The sequence below is a fragment of the Triturus cristatus genome, chromosome 6, assembly GCF_964204655.1.
Source record: "Triturus cristatus chromosome 6, aTriCri1.1, whole genome shotgun sequence".
Taxonomy (NCBI): Eukaryota; Metazoa; Chordata; class Amphibia; order Caudata; family Salamandridae; genus Triturus; species Triturus cristatus.
This window is the reverse complement of record NC_140589.1, coordinates 717,103,357-717,121,957: the sequence shown is the minus strand read 5'-3', so window position 1 is coordinate 717,121,957 and position 18,601 is coordinate 717,103,357. Positions and strand designations below refer to the sequence as shown.

At 48.2% G+C, this 18,601-nt stretch overlaps 1 protein-coding gene across 1 annotated transcript in view; it reads right to left on the bottom strand.

Annotated features, from left to right (window-relative positions):
- SEC63 (SEC63 protein translocation regulator) overlaps positions 1 to 18,601 on the bottom strand; it is a 669,334-nt gene that overhangs the window by 180,338 nt on the left and 470,395 nt on the right. Inside the window, exon 16 of the mRNA XM_085611209.1 lies at positions 13,167 to 13,334. Coding sequence (XP_085467335.1) covers positions 13,167 to 13,334 — 168 coding nt within the window. The remainder of the gene's footprint in view (positions 1 to 13,166; positions 13,335 to 18,601) is intronic.

Genomic DNA, 18,601 nt, shown 5'->3' with positions numbered 1-18,601 from the left:
GTGCTATCACAAATCTGAGATATTTGCGATGTGCTGGGTGAACAGGACTATGAAATTATGCCTCCTTTAGATCTAGTGTTGACAAAGTCGCCTTGCTGTAAGAGCGAGAGCACCTGTTGAAGTGTTCTGATAGTATGTATAGGTTTAAGGGCCTGAGATCCGAGATTGGCCGTAGAGAACCATCCTTTTTGGGGATTAGGAAGTACAGTGAGTAAACTCCTGACCCTTGGTGTTGATTTGGAACTGGTTCTATAGCTCTTTTTGTTATAAGAACTCGTACTTCTTATTTGAGCAGCTGTTGATGCTCTAGAGAGAGTTTGTGAATACAAGGTGGAATATTGGGAGGATTGCTGGTGAGCTCCAGGCAATAACCAAGTTGGATAATGTCCAACACCCATTTGTCTGATGTTATTGATTGCCAAATTGTTGCCGTGTTTGATGGCCAAGGGGAATTGTTATTAAGTCACTGCTTGTTGGGAGATGGAGAGGTACATGTTGGTGTACCTCTACCTTCTCCTTCAAAATTGTTTTGTCTATAACCACCCTTGTAAACTCTTCTAGAGGGAGAGGATTGAGTTTGAGGCTTGTAGGAAGATACGTTGGCATTTGTGGAGGTACCTTTTAAGCCTCCCCTATAAAATGAACGGCAAAAGAAGCCTGTATTAGAGGGGAACTGAAGTGCTACCATGGGTTTTGCCACTTCAGTGTCTTTTTTTATTTCTTCATCCACTTGAGGGCCAAAAAGATGTTCCTGGTCAAAGGAAGCATTAAGTATTGTTTGTTGTACCTCTGGTTTAAACCAAGAAAATTCCCAGGCATGCGCGTCTTCTGGGAAGAACACTGGTGTTAACTCCTCTGGCTGCTGTATCAGCAGCGTCTAGCGCACACCAGATGGAGGAGGTGGAAATTAATTTTACCTCCTGCACTAGTTACTGCGTTTTTTTCCTAGGCTCCTCTGGGAGGTATTGGGGTAACTCCTCCATTTCGTCACAGTAGGTCCTGTCATACCTAGCCAAAATACTTGTGTACTGGCTATGCGCCAATGATTGTGCAGCTACTCTTTTGCCTGACGCATCTATTAATTTAGACTCTTTGTTTGGAGGTGGTGCGTCCCCTGTGGTTTGGGAATTTGCTCTTTTACGAGCATTGGACACAAACAAAAAGTCTAATGGAAGCTGGCTCTTAATAAAAATTGGGTCAGATGGTGGGGGTTTGTATTCTTTTTTTTTTTTTTAAATCAACCCTGGGTGTTATGATACATGTGCGTAGAGGGTCTTAAAGACTTTTGTTTTATGTGAGTTCCCCAATGTTTCAAATACAAAAACTCGTTCTAAAGATTCTTTATGGCAATTAACTTCTGATATGAGTTATCATCATCATGAGGTGAAGGTTTTGCAGGGTATAGATCTGGATCTGTGCCAGTGGCATGATCTATATTATAATCATCCAATGGATCTGGTGGTGGTTGGCCATAAGTGTCATCCCCAGCCCCTGCGTCAGGATCTGTATGAGGAGAAGCCTGTGTTGTAACGTCTTAAGGGTCTGAACTTGGTAATAAAGGTACTGGTGAAGATGGAGAGGGCTAGTAGCCATGTACTATTTCTTTTTTAAAGTAATTTTATATCCGGTGTCTTGTGAGCTAGGAATCTTCCTTTTGGAGGAGGATGGTATCACAGGTTGTTGAAATATGTCCAGTGTCTGGATTAATATACATTTTCTTTTGGATTTAGCTTTTCTTGCATGGTTTCCCGAATTGGCTCCAGAGTCTTTAGAGGTGCTGACATTTTCAGTATCGAGCCAGATATTTCCATTTTGTCCTTCCGAACCTAGGCTTTAGGCGCCAAAGGTGTGGTATCTTGACTCAAGCCCGAGCTGTAAGACTTAACTTGCACTTTTGGTGCTGAGCCGGAGGGTGGAGAGTTCAAAGCAGAGTCTAGGTGCCTACGATGGCCGGATGGCAGTGGTGGCCCGGAAGCCTTCTGTTTGGAGGAAGTGGGTTTTGCGGGCAAAGAGGTTTTAATACGCACAGCAACTTGACTAGCTAGAAAATCAGAGTCCTGGACGGGGAAGAACAAGTTACTTACCTTCGGTAACGCTTTTTCTGGTGGATACAGTATCTGCCTGTGGATTCCTCACCTTGTGAATATCCCCTGCGCCAGCAACATTCGGAAACTTTTGTAGCAGTCCACGCCGATGAGGTCGAAGACGACGTCACAGAGACACGGCTCCGCTCGCGACTCCGCTGACGTCACCGGCTCCATAAGAAGACCTTGTCGGCGTCATGACGTCAGTTCCGCCCTTTTTTCCGTGCCTTCGAGACACACGGACAGACTGACAGCAATATATACACAGTATACACAGCACATAATATACAAAGCAACACACACAGTGTGGAGAATAAGTAGAAAGGCAAAAGAAATAACACAATGCCTTTGACAGTAACAAAACGCATTTTGAAAGACCATTAAATGAATTGTGCGTATAGAAGGATGGATAACGGGGAGGCGGGTGGGTCAGTGAGGAATCCACAGGCAGATACTGTATCCACCAGAAAAAACGTTACCGAAGGTAAGCAACTTGTTCTTCTGATGGATACATCTGCCAGTGGATTCCTCACCTTGTGAATAGATTCCCACAGCAGTCCCCACTCCCGGAGGAGGGTGTCCACCCTTCTATACCAGAAAGTCCTGAAGGACGGAACGAGCAAAATGTCCGTCCCTCCTCACCTCGGTGTCTAAGCAATAATGTTTTGCGAAAGTGTGGAGGGAGGCCCAAGTTGCCGCCCTACAAATGTACTCCACAGGAACACCCCTAGACAAAGCAGAAGTGGAAGACTTTGCTCTAGTGGAATTAGCCCTTAAACCCTCTGGAGGTTCCTTACCAGCCAAAGAGTAGCATATCTTGATGCACAAGACAATCCATCTGGAAAGGGTGCACTTGTGCACCGCTCTGCCTTTCCTGCAGCCAACAAAGCCCACGAAGAGCTGGTCTCAACTCTGAAGTCTTCTGTCCTGTCCAGGTAGAAGCTCACCGCCCTCTTATGGTCCAAGCGGTGAAGTCTCTCCTCCTTGGAAGGGTGAATGGGAGGATAGAAGGTAGGAAGGGTAATGGACTGCCCCAGATGGAAAGGAGTTACCACCTTAGGGAAAAATGCAGCCCTGGTCCTGAGTACCATCCTTTCAGCATGAATGGTCAAAACCGGGGGTTTTGAACTCAGAGCTTGAAGCTCACTTACCCTCCTTGCCGAGGTAATTGCAATAAGAAAAACCGTCTTAAAACACAACATTCTCAAGGGACACTTGTGTAAGAGCTCAAAGGGAGAACCCATAAGATGAGTCAAGACAAGGTTTAAGTCCCATTGAGGCACAACAAAGGGAGTAGGAGGAAACCTGTTTGTGAGGCCCTTAAGAAAACGAAGAACAATAAGTGATTTGAATAATGACTGCTGATCCGGCAAGCAAAGGAAAGCCGATAAAGCCCATAAGTATCCCTTTACAGTGGCCACAGCAAAGCCTTGCTGAGCAAGAGAAAGGGCAAACTGCAGAATGTCAGATAAACGAGCCTTCAAAAGGATCAATTGACTTCTCGCCACACCAGAGAACAAATTTAGACCACCTATAGGAATAGATAGATTTGGTGGAATGACGTCTGGCAGACAAAATTACATCTACCACATCAGGTGGGAGAGAAAAAGAGTTCAGGTTGCCCCGTTCAATCTCCAGGCATGAGGGTGTAAGCTCTGGAGGTGGGGGTGTAGAACCTGCCCCTCCGATTGCGAGAGGAGGTCTGCCCTCCGAGGGAGACGGAGCGGAGGGCACGAGGAGAGGTGGAGAAGATCTGTGTACCACACCCTTCTTTGCCAATCCGGGGCGATCAATATGACTTGGGCCCGGTCTTGGCGAATCCTCCTCAGAACCAGAGGAATCAAGTGTAGGGGAGGAAACGCGTAAAGGAGTCGTGGGCTCCAACTCAACTGAAACACGTCCCCCAACGCTCCCTGCATCGGATACTGGAGACTGCAGAATGACGGGCAGTGAGCGTTCTCGTGAGTGGCGAACAGGTCCACCCGATGAGTTTCCCGCATTCGAAGGACGCGACGAACCACCTCCGGATGGAACCTCCACTCGTGGTCGGCTGAGAACTTCCGACTGAGACTGTCTGCACGCACGTTCAGCACCCCGGCCAGATGATTTGCCATCAGACAAATCTGATGATCCTGAGCCCAGGACCATAGACGCAGGGCCTCTCTGCAGAGACAAAGAGACCCCACTCCTCCCTGTTTGTTGACATAACACATCGCGGTAGTGTTGTCCGTCAGGACTTGAACAGACTGACCGCGAAGTGAGGGGAGGAAGGCCTTGAGTGCTAAACGAATCGCCCTCAATACCAGAAGGTTGATGTGAAGCAACCTTTCCTCTGGAGACCAAAGACCCTTGATCTCCAGATCCCCCAGATGAGCATCCCACCCTAAAGTGGATGCATCCGTAATCACTGTGGCCACCGATGGAGGTAGATGAAAGGGCATTCCTTGAGACAGCTTGCCCTCCACGCTCCACCAAGACAGATCCGCCGCAGCTTCTCTGGAGATCCTCACAGACTCCCTGAGATCTCCTTTGTGCTGATACCACTGCCTGCGGAGGCACCACTGGAGCGCCCTCATGTGCCAGCATGCATGGTTGACCAACAGAATGCAGGAAGCAAACAGACCGAGCAGGCGAAGGACCTTCAGAACTGGAACGACCGCTCCATTGTAAAACAAAGGAATAATTTCCAGTATGTCGAGAATCCTTTGAGGAGGAGGGAATGCTCGACACACGTAGTGTCTGTAGGAGAGTAGGGTCTGCTTTCTATGTTCACCCCCACTTTTTGCTTTTGCTTTACTGGTTTTCGACTTAGATGTGGCTGTGGGCCTGCTAATCAGACCCACAGCCCTGCTGTTCTCTCTCTAAATTAATACTATGTACTTTAGGTGCATAACCCATTTGGATAGGATCACCTTATTGGCCCCTGTACAGTGTACCCTAGGTACCCAGGGCATAGGTGTACCCTAGGCCTACCAGGGGCTGCAGCATGTATTGTGCCACCCCTGGCCTGGCCTTCCATTTTGACACAACTGGCTGATCACTCAGCTGGGGCAAGGTCGTGTAATCACCCCTTGCTTAGGTGTAGTATTCCTATACCTAACTTACATATAGACACATGTGTACCTATCAGTCACTCCTATGGCAGGCCTTGACAATCCTGGAGGCAGAGTGCTTGGTAACATGTGAGATGGTGCTCTAGCATGAGCTGAGCCTGTCTGCAGCTTTCGGAACCTTGTCCTTATAGCTGTTCTATGATATAGCCTACCATATACTCTTAAAGTGCCTTATAATCTTAGACGGTTATGGTAACTATGGTTTGGCTTTATCAAAACATGTCGTGTAAGGTGTCTAACACTTTGGAATAATACCCCCATGCCATTTCTGGACATGAGAATGTTATTCCCCCCTTCTAGAGGGAAAGGCATGTTAAAATCATACTTCAACTGTTAGCCTCTGACCAAAGCCTCAGCATCACAAAATGGATGCTGCTGCCACGACACAAGTCTGACCTCCTGCAGCTGGGAGTGATCCCAGCCAGGGAGGCCTGGACAATAGGTTTCCTGCTTGGGGAGGTGCTAGCACCTCCCCAGACAGCCTTTAGTGTATTGGGGCAGGGTGGGCTGAAAGGAATGAGACATGCCTGGGGCACACAAGGTGTTCCTTGCATAGTCCAGTTCAAACCGGCGCTGGGGCACTCCAGCCCCAGCTCTGGCGCGAAACTGGACAAAGGGAAGTGGGTGTAACCACCCCCTCCCAGGTCCCACCCATAAGGCGTGACCTAGCAGGTATCCCAGCCCCCCAGATTAGTATAAGAGTGGGAGTTGGGCCTCAAGACTTTAGATTATCCTGAACCTGCAAAACTGAACAGAAACTCTGGACCTTCGACATTCGACGAAAGAAGAAAACTGAAGAATCTCCCTTGTAGCCAAGGAGTGGCTACCCTGTGCAAACAGGCACCATCAAGTGACTACCCTTTGCTTTGTGAAACGTTCGACGAGGAACCGATTGCAGAGCCCGACCAGAGCCTTGATTTCCAGACTTCTCCGACCCTCATCCACATCTGCAGCAGAGCTGAGATCCGTGGAGGCGACGAGCGACGTGGGACCGGCTACCTGGGAAAAGTGGCTAGTAACTTACAGCGCAGCTTCTGAGGTACCCTCGAAGTTGTGCACCGGGGATTGAGAAGCCCCAACCCCAAGCACCATCTGCACCGAAGACCAGCCCCCCACACTCCACGAGTCCTGCGTGGGGCCCTTCAGCATTTTCCCGCTTGCCGCGTCTGTCCGGTTGCTTGCCCGCTGGCTAGTGGCCTTTGTGACGACGCTCCCTGAAATCTTCTGCGCTGGTTTGGCTCCTCCAGACTGGCTCCCGCTTCTCTGCAAAGAAGAAGCACCCCAGACCTTCCTGGTCTGCACCAGAAGCAAGTCCTTTGTTCTTCGTGGGTTCCGCTTGCCAAGGCTTGGTGAGTCCTAGTCCAACTTCGACGCCGCCGACAGCAAGAGCCTTCGTGGGACAGCTCGCCTCCTGGTCCTGGTCGTCCTCGACGCTTCCTGGTCCTCCTGGCTGCAGCGACAAGCTTCACCTTCACCTGCAACTCTTCACGACATCGCCTGGTTCCTTCCTGGTTCCACGTGGTCACTGGCTAGTGACCTTGACTCTGTCCCCTCTGCTTGCAGGTTTCTTCTCTTCTTGATCCCAGGCTTGGGATCCACCGGACACTCTCTCCTGACTGCCTGTCAGCATCTTTCTTCAGGCATCCATAGGAGTCGACGACGAAAACGACGCATCTTCACCCCTATGCACCCGCAGCCTGTGGGCTAGGTAACTTGGGTACTCCGGTGCTCATCAGGGTAGTGACTATCCTAGTGTCTAGTTTTCAAGTCTCAACTTCCTAGCTACTCCGGAAGTGTCCTAAATCTATCTATTTCTAAACTGTAACATTGCTATTGACTTTTACGCATTACGCGTGAGTGTTTCCACTCTGCACACGAATCCCGTGGGCCTCCCACTTCCTAACTAACGCTAGTGTAGTGTAGCCCCAGCGATTCCCTAGGCCTAGGCCTATTCTATTTCCGTGACAGTGGTTCTTATACCACTTCTTTAGTATATGGTTTGCGTGGCCCCTAGGGCCTAACTGTATTACTTACCTGTGTGACTTACTGTATGCATTAATAAGACTGTGTTGTACTTACCTCTAAACTCATAAAGAGTGCTGAGGGTTTGCTTAGAATAAATACACTTTATTTTATATATATATCTGTTGTGGTGTCCTTTCATTTGGTATTCAAGGGATTATATATGGTATCACAGCTGGCTTCACATGCCATTCAGAGTTTAGCCTAAGACTGCTCTTGTCCATGCTACCACTAGGATAGCTGGTCTATAAGGTTGACTTTACAACCAATCACCATAAGGGTATTTGGACTGATATAAGGTGTACACTATAACTAGTGACATCATACATCAGGCCAACTTCTCACAGTGTCCAGTACCGCACCTATGAACAGGTTGCGCTGAGAGGGCACCAGGTGAGATTTGGGCACATTTATCGAAAAACCCAATTTGAACAACAGCTGAGTTGTATCCTGCAGATGACGCATCACTTTCTCTGGCGACTCCGCTTTGATCAGCCAGTCGTCCAGATAGGGGAAACTGAGATCCCCGACCTTCTGAGATGGGCTGCCACCACTGCCATCACCTTCGTGAAGACTCGAGGTGCAGTAGTAAGACGAATCGGAAGGACCGCAAACTGATAATGTTGCGACCCTACCGTAAACCGGAGATACTTCCTGTGCGACTTCAGGATGGGGATGTGGAAATACGCATCCTGCAAGTCGATCGACACCATCCAGTCCTCCTGATTCAGCGCTTGAAGAACCTGAGCAAGGGTGAGCATCTTGAACTTCTCTTGCTTTAGAAAAAGATTCAAGATTCTGAGGTCCAATATCGGACGCAATCTGCCGTCCTTCTTCGGAATCAGGTAATACCGGGAGTAGCATCCCTGACCCCTCTCCTGCTCTGGAACCACCTCTATCGCACCTTTCTGAAACAACTTCAGGACTTCCTCCTGTAGGAGAAGACGGTGGTTCTCTGAGCAAGCCCCTTGACAAGGAGGGTAATTTGGAGGGAATTCCCGAAAGGGAAGGGCATACCCATTTTCTACAAGATCTAGAACCCAAAGATCTTTAGTTACAGATTCCCAATCTTGTAGAAAATGGGTAAGCTGGCCCCCCACAGCACCAACATGATCCAGAATGGCGGATCTAGGGCTGCTTTGCGGTAGAAGGAGGGGCTGAAGAGGAGGAGAGTTGACGGCCACATGAGCGACCCCTGATTCTACCTCTGTATCCTTTAGACAAAGAGCCTTGCTGCTGCTGTTGGGTCTGGCTGTAGGAACGAAAGGTTGCCCTTCCGAAACATCTGTATCTTTTAAACGACCTCCTTGACTGGGACTGAAGGCCCAAAGACTTAGCCGTAGCCTTGCTTTCCTTAAAACGTTCAAGAGCAGCATCTGCCTTTTTGCCAAATAATCCAGATCCATCAAATGGCAAGTCCAACAGTGTTGACTGTACATCCGGGGAAAACTCGGAAGACTTCAGCCACGTACCCCTCCTGGTGGCAACAGAAGACCCCATGACTCTTGCCACTGAATCCGCCGTGTCCAGCCCACTTTGGATTACCTGGCGTGCTGCTGCCTGGGCATCGGTCAAGACCTCATTAAAGCCAACCCTATCCTCCTCAGATAGTTTTGGTGCCAATTTCTTCGCAGAGTCCATGAGCGCATGAATATAGCGCCCCAAAAGGCAAGTGGCATTTGTTGATTTTAGTGCCATGCTGGCCGATGAAAAGACCTTTTTGGCCGACTGATCTAACTTTTTAGCCTCTCGGTCACCTGGAACCTGAGGAAAAGCACCCTTGGATTTTCCCGAACAAGCAGCCTGAACCACCAGGCTCTCAGGCGATGGATGCGATAAGAACTCAGGGTCCCCTGGAGCTGCCCTATACCTCCTAGCAACCGTCTTAGAGACTGTGGAGGCAAAAAAAAGGCTTACGCCACACCTCCAACACAGGGTCAATAATGGCCTCATTAAAAGGCAACAACGGCTCTGAAACTGTAGTAGGAGAATGCAATACTTCAGTCAGAATATTTGATTTGAATTCAGTAGTTGGCAACTGAAGATCTAACAGATCTGCAGCCTTCCTGATGACTGCATGATATGGAGCCACATCCTTCGAGGGTTCATCGGAAGGTGGAGTAATTTCCCACTCAGGAGACAAATCCAATCCACTAGCCTCTTTAAGTTCTTCAAAAACTTCATCAGACTCCACCAGCTCTCCTTCTTCTGCTTCTTCCAGAAGGAACCTTCGCTCATCAATCACCCTTTGAGCTTCCCTTCTGGACCGAATCCGTACAAGCGGCATCGGCGGCGCCGTGTTCGAATCCGACGGCGCCGCCGAACGTGGATCTGCAGGAGCAGCCGGCGTCGAATGAGGTCGAGCCGGCGCCGGTGAAGAAGGGAGCGGCGTTGACGTCCTCTGCGCCGGTAGATGCCAAGACGGCGTCACCGGAAAAAATGGCATGAAAGGGACCCGCGGATAGACTTGCGGCACACCCAAATTGAAGGCCATTGGACCCATCGGACCCGCAGGTGCACCAGTGGTGTACATGGCTCTCGAAAATACCCCGTACATAGCATTTAAATAATTCGAGGGGTCCTGACCTGGTCCAGGGAACGCAGGGTACTGGTCAGGCATCACCGGACTCGGGCCAACCGGCGCCAACGGTGGAATAAGCGGCGTCGCAGGCTCACCCGGTGCTTGAAGATCCTCAACCGGGGCCGGAGATGAACCCGGAGCCGGAGATGGAACCGGCGTCGGAGATGGAACCGGCGTCGGAGATGTAGCCGGAGCCGGTGAAGCCACTGGAGAAGAAGGACCAGGAGGCGAAACCGGAACGGGTGAAGGAGACAGAGTCCTTACGGCGTCGAGTTGGTGACTTAGACTTCGGAGCCGAACTCTTGTCAGAGTGACGTCGAGAAGAATGTCTCCTCTTCTTTTTGTGCTTCTTGGATCTTGAAGCATGCCCCGAAGTCGACTTCGAAACCGACTTCGACCTCGACTTCATTCTTCCTCTCTTCTCCTTTTTCATCCTAGCGATGAAGAGTTTTGCCTCCCTTTCTTTTAGAGCCTTGGAGCTCATCTTGCGACAGCAAGAACAACCATCCACATCATGGTCAGATGATAAACACCATACACAGTCGTCATGTGGATCCGTGATCGACATATGTTTGCCACATTCACGACAGGGCTTGAAGCCTGATTTCTTTGTCGACATCTTTTTCGAAAAAGAAACAGATATCCAGTAGAAACACAAAGTAACAGTGAAGCTACCAACAGAGAAATCCGAAATTCGTTGGCGTCGACGGCGCGGAAAAAAGGGAACTGACGTCATCACGCCAACGAGGTCTTCTTATGGAGCCGGTGACGTCAGCGGAGTCGCGAGCGGAGCCGTGTCTCTGTGACGTAGTCTTCGACCTCATCGGCGTGGACTGCTACAAAAGTTTCCGAATGTTGCTGGCGCAGGGGATATTCACAAGGTGAAGAATCCACTGGCAGATGTATCCATCAGAAGCCCTCTTTCTCTTCAGACGCTTTAATTTCTTCCTGTAGAATGGTCTTGAACTGGAGCACCGCAAACCACGTCCAATCCCGATGGCGGAAAGAAAACAATCTAACAATGGAGTCTATGCTCATGTGTACAATCACTGAAAGATAGAGTTATCTTATCTCTTGACTGGAAAATACTTCTTCTAAGAAAAACAACTTGCAAACATCCAGACCCAACACTAGATGGCAGGAGTATGCAAAGCATGTGTATCTACACCATACATGCTTCGAACATCCTCTTCCCAAAAGTATCCAGCCTCTTGAATTCCCTGGTTCAGATGAATGCTAAGGAATTTGTCAGCATTTACTTTGGACCTTGAGGCCAGCACCACCAGGCTGTCTGGGGTGAGGTGCTGGGTAAGGAAAGCTGGATGCCCAAGAGCGGGGTGGTGGCGAGATGCAGTTGTCCTGTGCAATGGGGTGCCGGTGTACGGCTTGTCCCAAGCCAGAGCAGGACATCAGAAAAGGCTTCATTTAAGGGCAGTAGGAGTTCTTTGTGGGATACATCCCACCCCCATCAACTTCTCCATCTGTAGCACCTCTGTCTAGACATTGGTCTTGACTTCCAGGGAAGGCAGTTGGAGGTCAAGGACCTCAGTGGTCCACATCCCCATAAATAGCAAAGGAGGCCCCTTCCTCCGTACCCACACAGGGAGGAGAGACCAGGTCAGTAACTGATGAAGTTTTCAGGCCACTGGCATCTGCCAACTCCTTATATAAGTTGTTGTCATTCAATTTGGCTAAAGGGTCGTCATTGGGGGAGGGGGTAATCTGAGTAGCTGTAAGGATCCTCAGATCCATCCCAGTAAACAATTCTCACAGGGCTTCTCACGGAAAGGTTACTGGGGTCCAGTCGGCGCCGGAGTCAACACCGAATGATGCCGGTCCAGCTCAGTGTCATACCTCAGTGTATACCTATGGGCTTGGTGCCACGAGAGGCTCCGGGAACAGCATCATGGGGACAAACCTCTGCAAAGGTTGAAAATATGCAACTGGGGTCAGGTCCCACAGGCTACGGGAAATTCAGGGATGCATGGAGCGGACCTCAAGCGCCGTGGGTGGAGTGCGGGAGCAGAACCTCAACTTATGGAGTCGTTCTCAACCCTTATCCGAGGACTTGGACTGGTGCAGTGAGGTTGAAGAATGCTTTGACTTCTTGTGCGACTTCGGATTCATGGTGCGACGGTTGGGACAGTTTCTAGAGTCGTGGTCCGACTTCAGGCACCACAGATAAACCAAACTGGGGTCAGTCACACACATTTGCCTGTGACAGACCCCACAGGGTTTAAAACTCACTGGCTACTGCAGAGACTTTCCTAGCACACTAGGAGCAGAATGCTAAAAAACATACTTTTTTTTTTTAAAGTGGTCACCTGGGTAGCACTTCTGGATCCGCGATATTGGTGCTGAACGAAAGGAACAGATGTCCGCTTGCTGAGGTGGTGCCTACATAGGCACCACGCACGTCACATCTGGTGTGGACGGCGCCTCACTGAACTTTTCGAAGTCAAATACTGACATACAGGGTTACTGCTTATGATTTTCCAGATCCAGTCTGATGCCTGGGGGATATTCTAAGGTAAGGAATCTGCAGCTAGAAGTCTCTATCAGATACCATACATCTATTCTGACACAGTTGTCATCACATCACAGTGCATAGTGATGGGGTTTGCGGTTTCAGTTGCTGCTCTTTCATGGAGTCTCCCATGTTTGTTGACTACTGCCATACTGGCGGGAATTCCTCAGGAACATGAGGAGAGAGTGAACTACAAGGAGGCCTGTGGCAAAATAAAAGTGTAGAAGGGGAACGCCCCAGTCCAGAAGTACCAGTTGGAAGCAAAAGAAATATGGAATTAAGGGGATGGAAAAAAAAAAAACCTGTGAAACGAAGAAAATTGTCCTCTGAATAAAAGAAAATGCACAACAGTCTTGAAAACCTTCAAAACCAACAAGATTTACCCTACTGGCTGGTACCGAAGCCTGCCAGAGTTCTGTGATGAAAATAGGACAGGGCTGGGTATACTGCCACCCATCTGTTCACCATCTGCAAAAAAAATTCTTTGTGAAGGGAATGAGAAAAATATCAATGTGAGCCATAAGGTACTTAGAAGCATTGTTTTCTTTCAGATTTACAGTAGTACTAACACTTTTTCATATACAGCACACTAAGGATGGAAGGGTGTTATACGTCCGACAGTATAGACCAACAGATTTCATTTGATGACTGGCAGTTGTGAGAGATTATCAACACACTACAAAACTGAGGAACTCCACACACTGTGGGTGGCTTGAGTGACAATTTCAATAACAAATCAAACTTGCCAATTTTACTGCTGGCATTTTTCTAATTTGTAGATTCTAATTTACAATGCATTCAAAAGAAAAAACCCATTCAAAGATTGTAGACATACGTACACTTCCAGCCACTCCATTGGCTTGCTTTGTCTTCTGTGGTTTTTGCAAAACTGGGGGTGGTATTGGCTTCTTTTTTATTGGTTTCTTTTTCTTCGATTTTGTAGTTTTTTTGGCTGCTTTATTCTTTTGTTGCCAACCTTTGTTTTTAATTTTGTTAATATCTCCAGGCTGCAAGAGGTGACAACAAAATCGAATTTTATTTAGTGCACTGCCATGAATCATCACTTAATGAAAGTGTCAAGCCACTTCTCTAAAAAAAACACTTCAGTTTCAGTTGACATGAATATGCTCAACGGGATTCCGCTCCAAAACACAATTTAAGAAACACACAAAAAGGTTAATAATTTATCAAGATGTGTTCAAATGTATCAACAATTGCCATAGAAGGTGCACGGAACTTTAGAAACTACTTATTTATTAGTTAACTAATGTAGGACCCCACTCAGAGTGATGGTGGGGGTGCCGGGCAGAGTGCAGCCAGGGTTACTGGTGCATAACTGTGGGAGACAAAGTAGTTTCCCACTGGAGTCCTAAGTCTATAGTAATAGGTTTCTGCCAAGGAACTGCAGCTGACTCTCAGGGTAGCTAGGTGGAGCAGTCAAAGGCCTCTCGTGAGGTACTAAAGGAGGACAAGAGCTCAGAACCTAACAGTTAAACAACAGACAGACTAATGTACTCTCGAACCCAGTGTTTAGCTAAGTAAAAAAAGAAGTATTTTCACAGCAAAACAAGATGCTACACAGTTCAATAGGGGCAGTTACAGGGTTGAGATCACACCTATGATTTCTAGTCAAGCATTACGCCTATTAAGGTGTCCTCTCCATTGTAGAAAGCTCTCATTGCCTACAGCTATGCAAAAGTGGAGGCACAGGCATGGATTAGGATCAGAGGTAGTTTATTAGTTATTACCTCACAGAATAATTCATAGATCAGTTCAAAAAGGTCTTCCTAAAAGCAATCACACTGGCAACAGTTCATGTTCTCAAGAGAGATGTATCTATGTGCAATCAGTTCAGCCTTAGGACCCTGAAGTGGCTGGGAAGGAGCTGGCAGGTATGCTCATTGGACCGGCACATTCAGAGTCTGCTTGGTCCACGGTGGAGCCCTAACTCTGAACTCAGGCCACTGGGGCTTGAAGCAGCGTGTCAGGCATGCTCGACTGATGCAATGGCCGCTCACACCAACACAATGAAGGCTTCAATAAAAACAATCCTGACAAGCGCGAACAATCCCTGGTCCACAAATCTTACTGTAGCTAAGGAACGTTTGCAACTAGTGGTGGTGAACTGAGCTACAAATTCGACCAACCATATTGCATCAAAGCTGCAATAAGAAAACAACTGCATAATCGTTCATGAGAGTTGGACATGGAAGTCCTTCTAGCATAGGCCCTTAAGAGTCACTGACGACGCCACAACTGAACAACCCAGCCAAACTTCATCTCCAACAGGCAGTGGGAAAACACTCTCCAAAACAAATTTTATTCGCAAGATTAACTTCCATTAAGAGAATTGTATCCAGCCTGAAGATCTCTTGAAAACATTACCGGCTGTAGATTGTGTAACCATAGAAGGGAATCTTTAGCACATATACTACTCTGTTGCCTGACGCTGTTATATGCACGTCGAACCTTACGGAGGCCTATCTTTTTATAGCATGGAATTCGGTGGGCCAAAGAGGCCGTCACTCTTCTATACTCCTTGGAATCAGTGGTAAAAATGGACAAGTTTGAGAAATTCATAATGCAAGCCGGCAATTTGTTAAAGAACATGATCTGTCAACAGACTCTGCAGTAAAACTGCTCATCACCCACTATGATAGGTGTCGGTGATAATGGGGCTTATACTGTCGCAATAACCTTTGATTAACTGATGTCTAGCCTCCACAAATTAAAGCGCCTTGCACTGGAAATGCTATAGTTTATAATCTGGAGTACAGAAATTGTTCTTATTCTTCTGTGCGATCTTGGGTGCTAATATATCCGGCGTGACCTTGAGTGGCTCCTGTATCCGAATTTCTTATACGTTGTCTGCATTTTATAAATCATTCACTGTTTGTCACTTCACTTTGAATTTTAACTTAATGGCCTGTACTGTTGCAACAATTTTGACTAATACTCGTCTAGGCCTCATAAATTGTAGCATCTTACATTTGAATATCATAGTATATATGCCCTGTGCCAACACACATAGTATGATTTTAAGCTGCTTCTGCACACGCCCTTATCTCTTCACATGCCGTCCGCACTTTACAAGTCGTATACCATCTGGCAGTGTATCTTTGCACTTTGATGTTATTGTCCAGTCTTATTATAGATGTTACTGTTTCATACATGGTCGTGACACACTCGTACATACATCATTAGTAAACATATTGTAACTATTTTTAAGAATTTCAAAATAATTTGTTTTGTCCTTTTTAACAAGATATTTAGTACTCTTACATGTTCTGCATTAATTGAACCCTGTGATTGCAATATATAGTCCCATATAGCAAATGTCTTTTTTCCTTTAAGGTTCTTTTTCTGTGTGCTCTGTTACTATGATATCTGTGTTTTATGTAAATGAGTAATGAATGTAAGTAATCATTCAATAAGCTTGAACTTTCCATGCTCGACTGATGCTCCTTTCGGGAAAATGCAGCTTTCAGGCCAGGTGCAGATAGGTAATCGTCTTTAGCAGTTGCAGCCTTGAGCTAGGATCAGATGGGAGCTCTTCTTCAGTAATTACAGCCCCAGGTTTGGCAACATGGCAATGTCGACGAGAACGGCTCCCTCACCTGGTAGACCAAGATCAGGGGGCAGCAGCATCAGTCCAACAGGCATGCTGCAGGGGTGCTGGATGCCACGATTTGAGGCTTTTGAGCAGGATTACTTTATGTGGTCAGCTATGGGAACTCCTAATGATGTGGGTTGTCTTCGGCTTTGCTCCCGATGGTAGTCAGCTGCATCTGAGAGTTCCCCATGATAGGAACACGCTTGGCTTCTCCTACTGGGCAGTCTCTCCTCCCCTATCTGAAGAGACAGTCCGGCTTCAAAGGTCTAGACAGCCCAGCAAGTTGAGCAGAATTCAGGTGATGTAGCTTCTCCGAGATAATGCCATGCAGACGTCTGCTCTGGTAACACAGCAGATTTTCAAGTACTCTGCAAAGCCTTACTTTCCATAGTCAAGAAGAGCATGGAACTGGAACTAATTGGGATGATATGGATCCTACATTTATATTAATTGTCCAAATAGGGGGTTTGCTGGTGAGAGGCTCATTTTAAAATGTCATTGTTTGGCACCAACAGAAACATAGCCATTGTGAATGTTGATGGCTCTTCCAGTAGGTAGTAATGAGGCTGGCATCAAGCAAGAGTATCCAACATAGCGGAACAATGAAGTCTGCGATATCTGCACCTGGCTGTCCATCAGCCTTCCTGAAGCAGTAATAATGGTATGAGAACAGCGTAAGCCCTGCATAGAAACATCCTAACCTTTAACAGGAAACTGCTAGCCCACATCTCACTCCTACAACTCACCAAATGGCAGAGCTCAGGAAGGTCTAATCAGTGGAACCCTGCTGAAAGGCCTTCACTGATTTTCTAAGGGTAGCTCTGTGTTCATTCCCCCTCACTTTAGAGCCTATGTTTCCACATTCCAGTCACAGGAATGCAGTCGATACACTTCTATTTATCTATACTCCATCTTTTGCCATGCTAAACCAGGGACCACAAAGTGTATTCCCACTGATTGCAGTACACAGACTCTCACCATAGACAGAATTTGGTTAACACGCATGTGGCACACATACACCCTACATACACACTCGGCGCACACACAGAATGTCAGCACAAGCATCTAAGTTTTAAACTAAAGCAGAAGATTACACAGCCAGGGCTCAGTAGACCACACTTCATTTCAACCCAGAAAAAAGGTCTGGTCAGGAGTAATTCACAAACTCAGTACACTGAGTGGGTGGAGGGTGGGCAATTGAGTGGGCTGGCGGGGTGGAATGAGCTATGGCCGCAGCAGCAGGGAGGAGCAATGGAGCTGGGTGGGAGGGGTGTTTGAAATATGCAAGTAAAAGCATGCACTCATTTGGAATGCTGAAAGAAAAAGAATAGGAATATGTTTCTTAGCCTGTAAGCCTCTGTTCCTATCGTGCAGTGCTGTATTCATAGGCTCTGCATACGCATGCCTTTTAGAGTTGGGCTCAGATGTTTTCAAGCTGTTTTTCTTCAAAGAAAGGGTTTTGAGTCACACAGTGCAATGAGACTCCACCTGTCATATCCCTCCTGATCTGCTGTAGCTGGCGCGCGAGACCTGTATGCCCATGCGCGCGCCAGATCTCCTTTGGAACGACTACGAGGAAGGTCAGCAGTCTAGTTGTTTAGACGTGACCCGCCTCGCACCAATCACGGAGCACTTCCGGGGGCAAAACTATTTCAACAACGAAGCCACCTGAATCGGGGCTTCGTATTGCCATCCCGAGCTACGCAGGCGCGTGGCACGACCAGCAACCGGACCGTCGTCCGGACCGCGCAAGGGCGCCAATGATCCCTGGATCCTAGTGGCGTGTGTATCGGGTCTGGCCGCTACCTTCGTGTCGCTCCACGCAGGAGCGCTTGAAAGGCAAGTTCTTATTTACTGTTTCTCTTGGCGCAGGAGCGCGTTTGGGAATACTCGCGGCCCGTGCAGTTGCACGGGGCCGCCTTAGACTGCACCGCACTGCTCGTGCTCTGGGCGAGGCGGGCAAAATCCTTAGCATGCCAGCGTAGGGGCGCCTTCCATTCCTTACGGCTCGTGCACATGCGCGGAGCCGCCTCAAACTTCACTACTCAGCTCGCGCTCCACGGAGCTGACAGGACACAAGTCATGCCGGCGTAGGAGCGCCTTTCTATTCCCTTACGGCTCGTGCTCGTGCACATGCACGGAGCCGACTCAGACTTCACTACTCCGCTCGCACTCCACGGGGCTGACAGGACACAAGTCATTCCAGCGCAGGAGCGCGTTTAGTAACATTTACGGCTCGTGCAGTGGCACGGAGCTGCCTGGTGCCTGGATACTACAGCGCTGTTCGTGACATTATTCCTCTTACCGAAACCGAGGATCTTCTCTGCTCTAGAAGTGCTATACCCCAGGTGACTATAGTATCTGCTCTTGTCATTGACGCTTGTCTTGGCGGCTTGTGTTTGGTGTGTGTGTGATATACCCATGTGCTCCCTTTCTTAGGTTACACCCACCAGCAGACCCCCAGTGGATCCAAGGGCAGGTTTCTCCCGGACCCCTCCCAGCTGTCTACGCCTCCTCTGGCTGCCTCCCCCGGTCCCCTTGTTGTCCTAGGTAGTATCTACCCTATCTGGGAGGCGAAGGGTGCTGGAGGGGGTTGTTCACGTCGCCCCTGCGGGATTACTCCACACAACTAACGGTAAGCGGTGTGGGGACCTGACACCA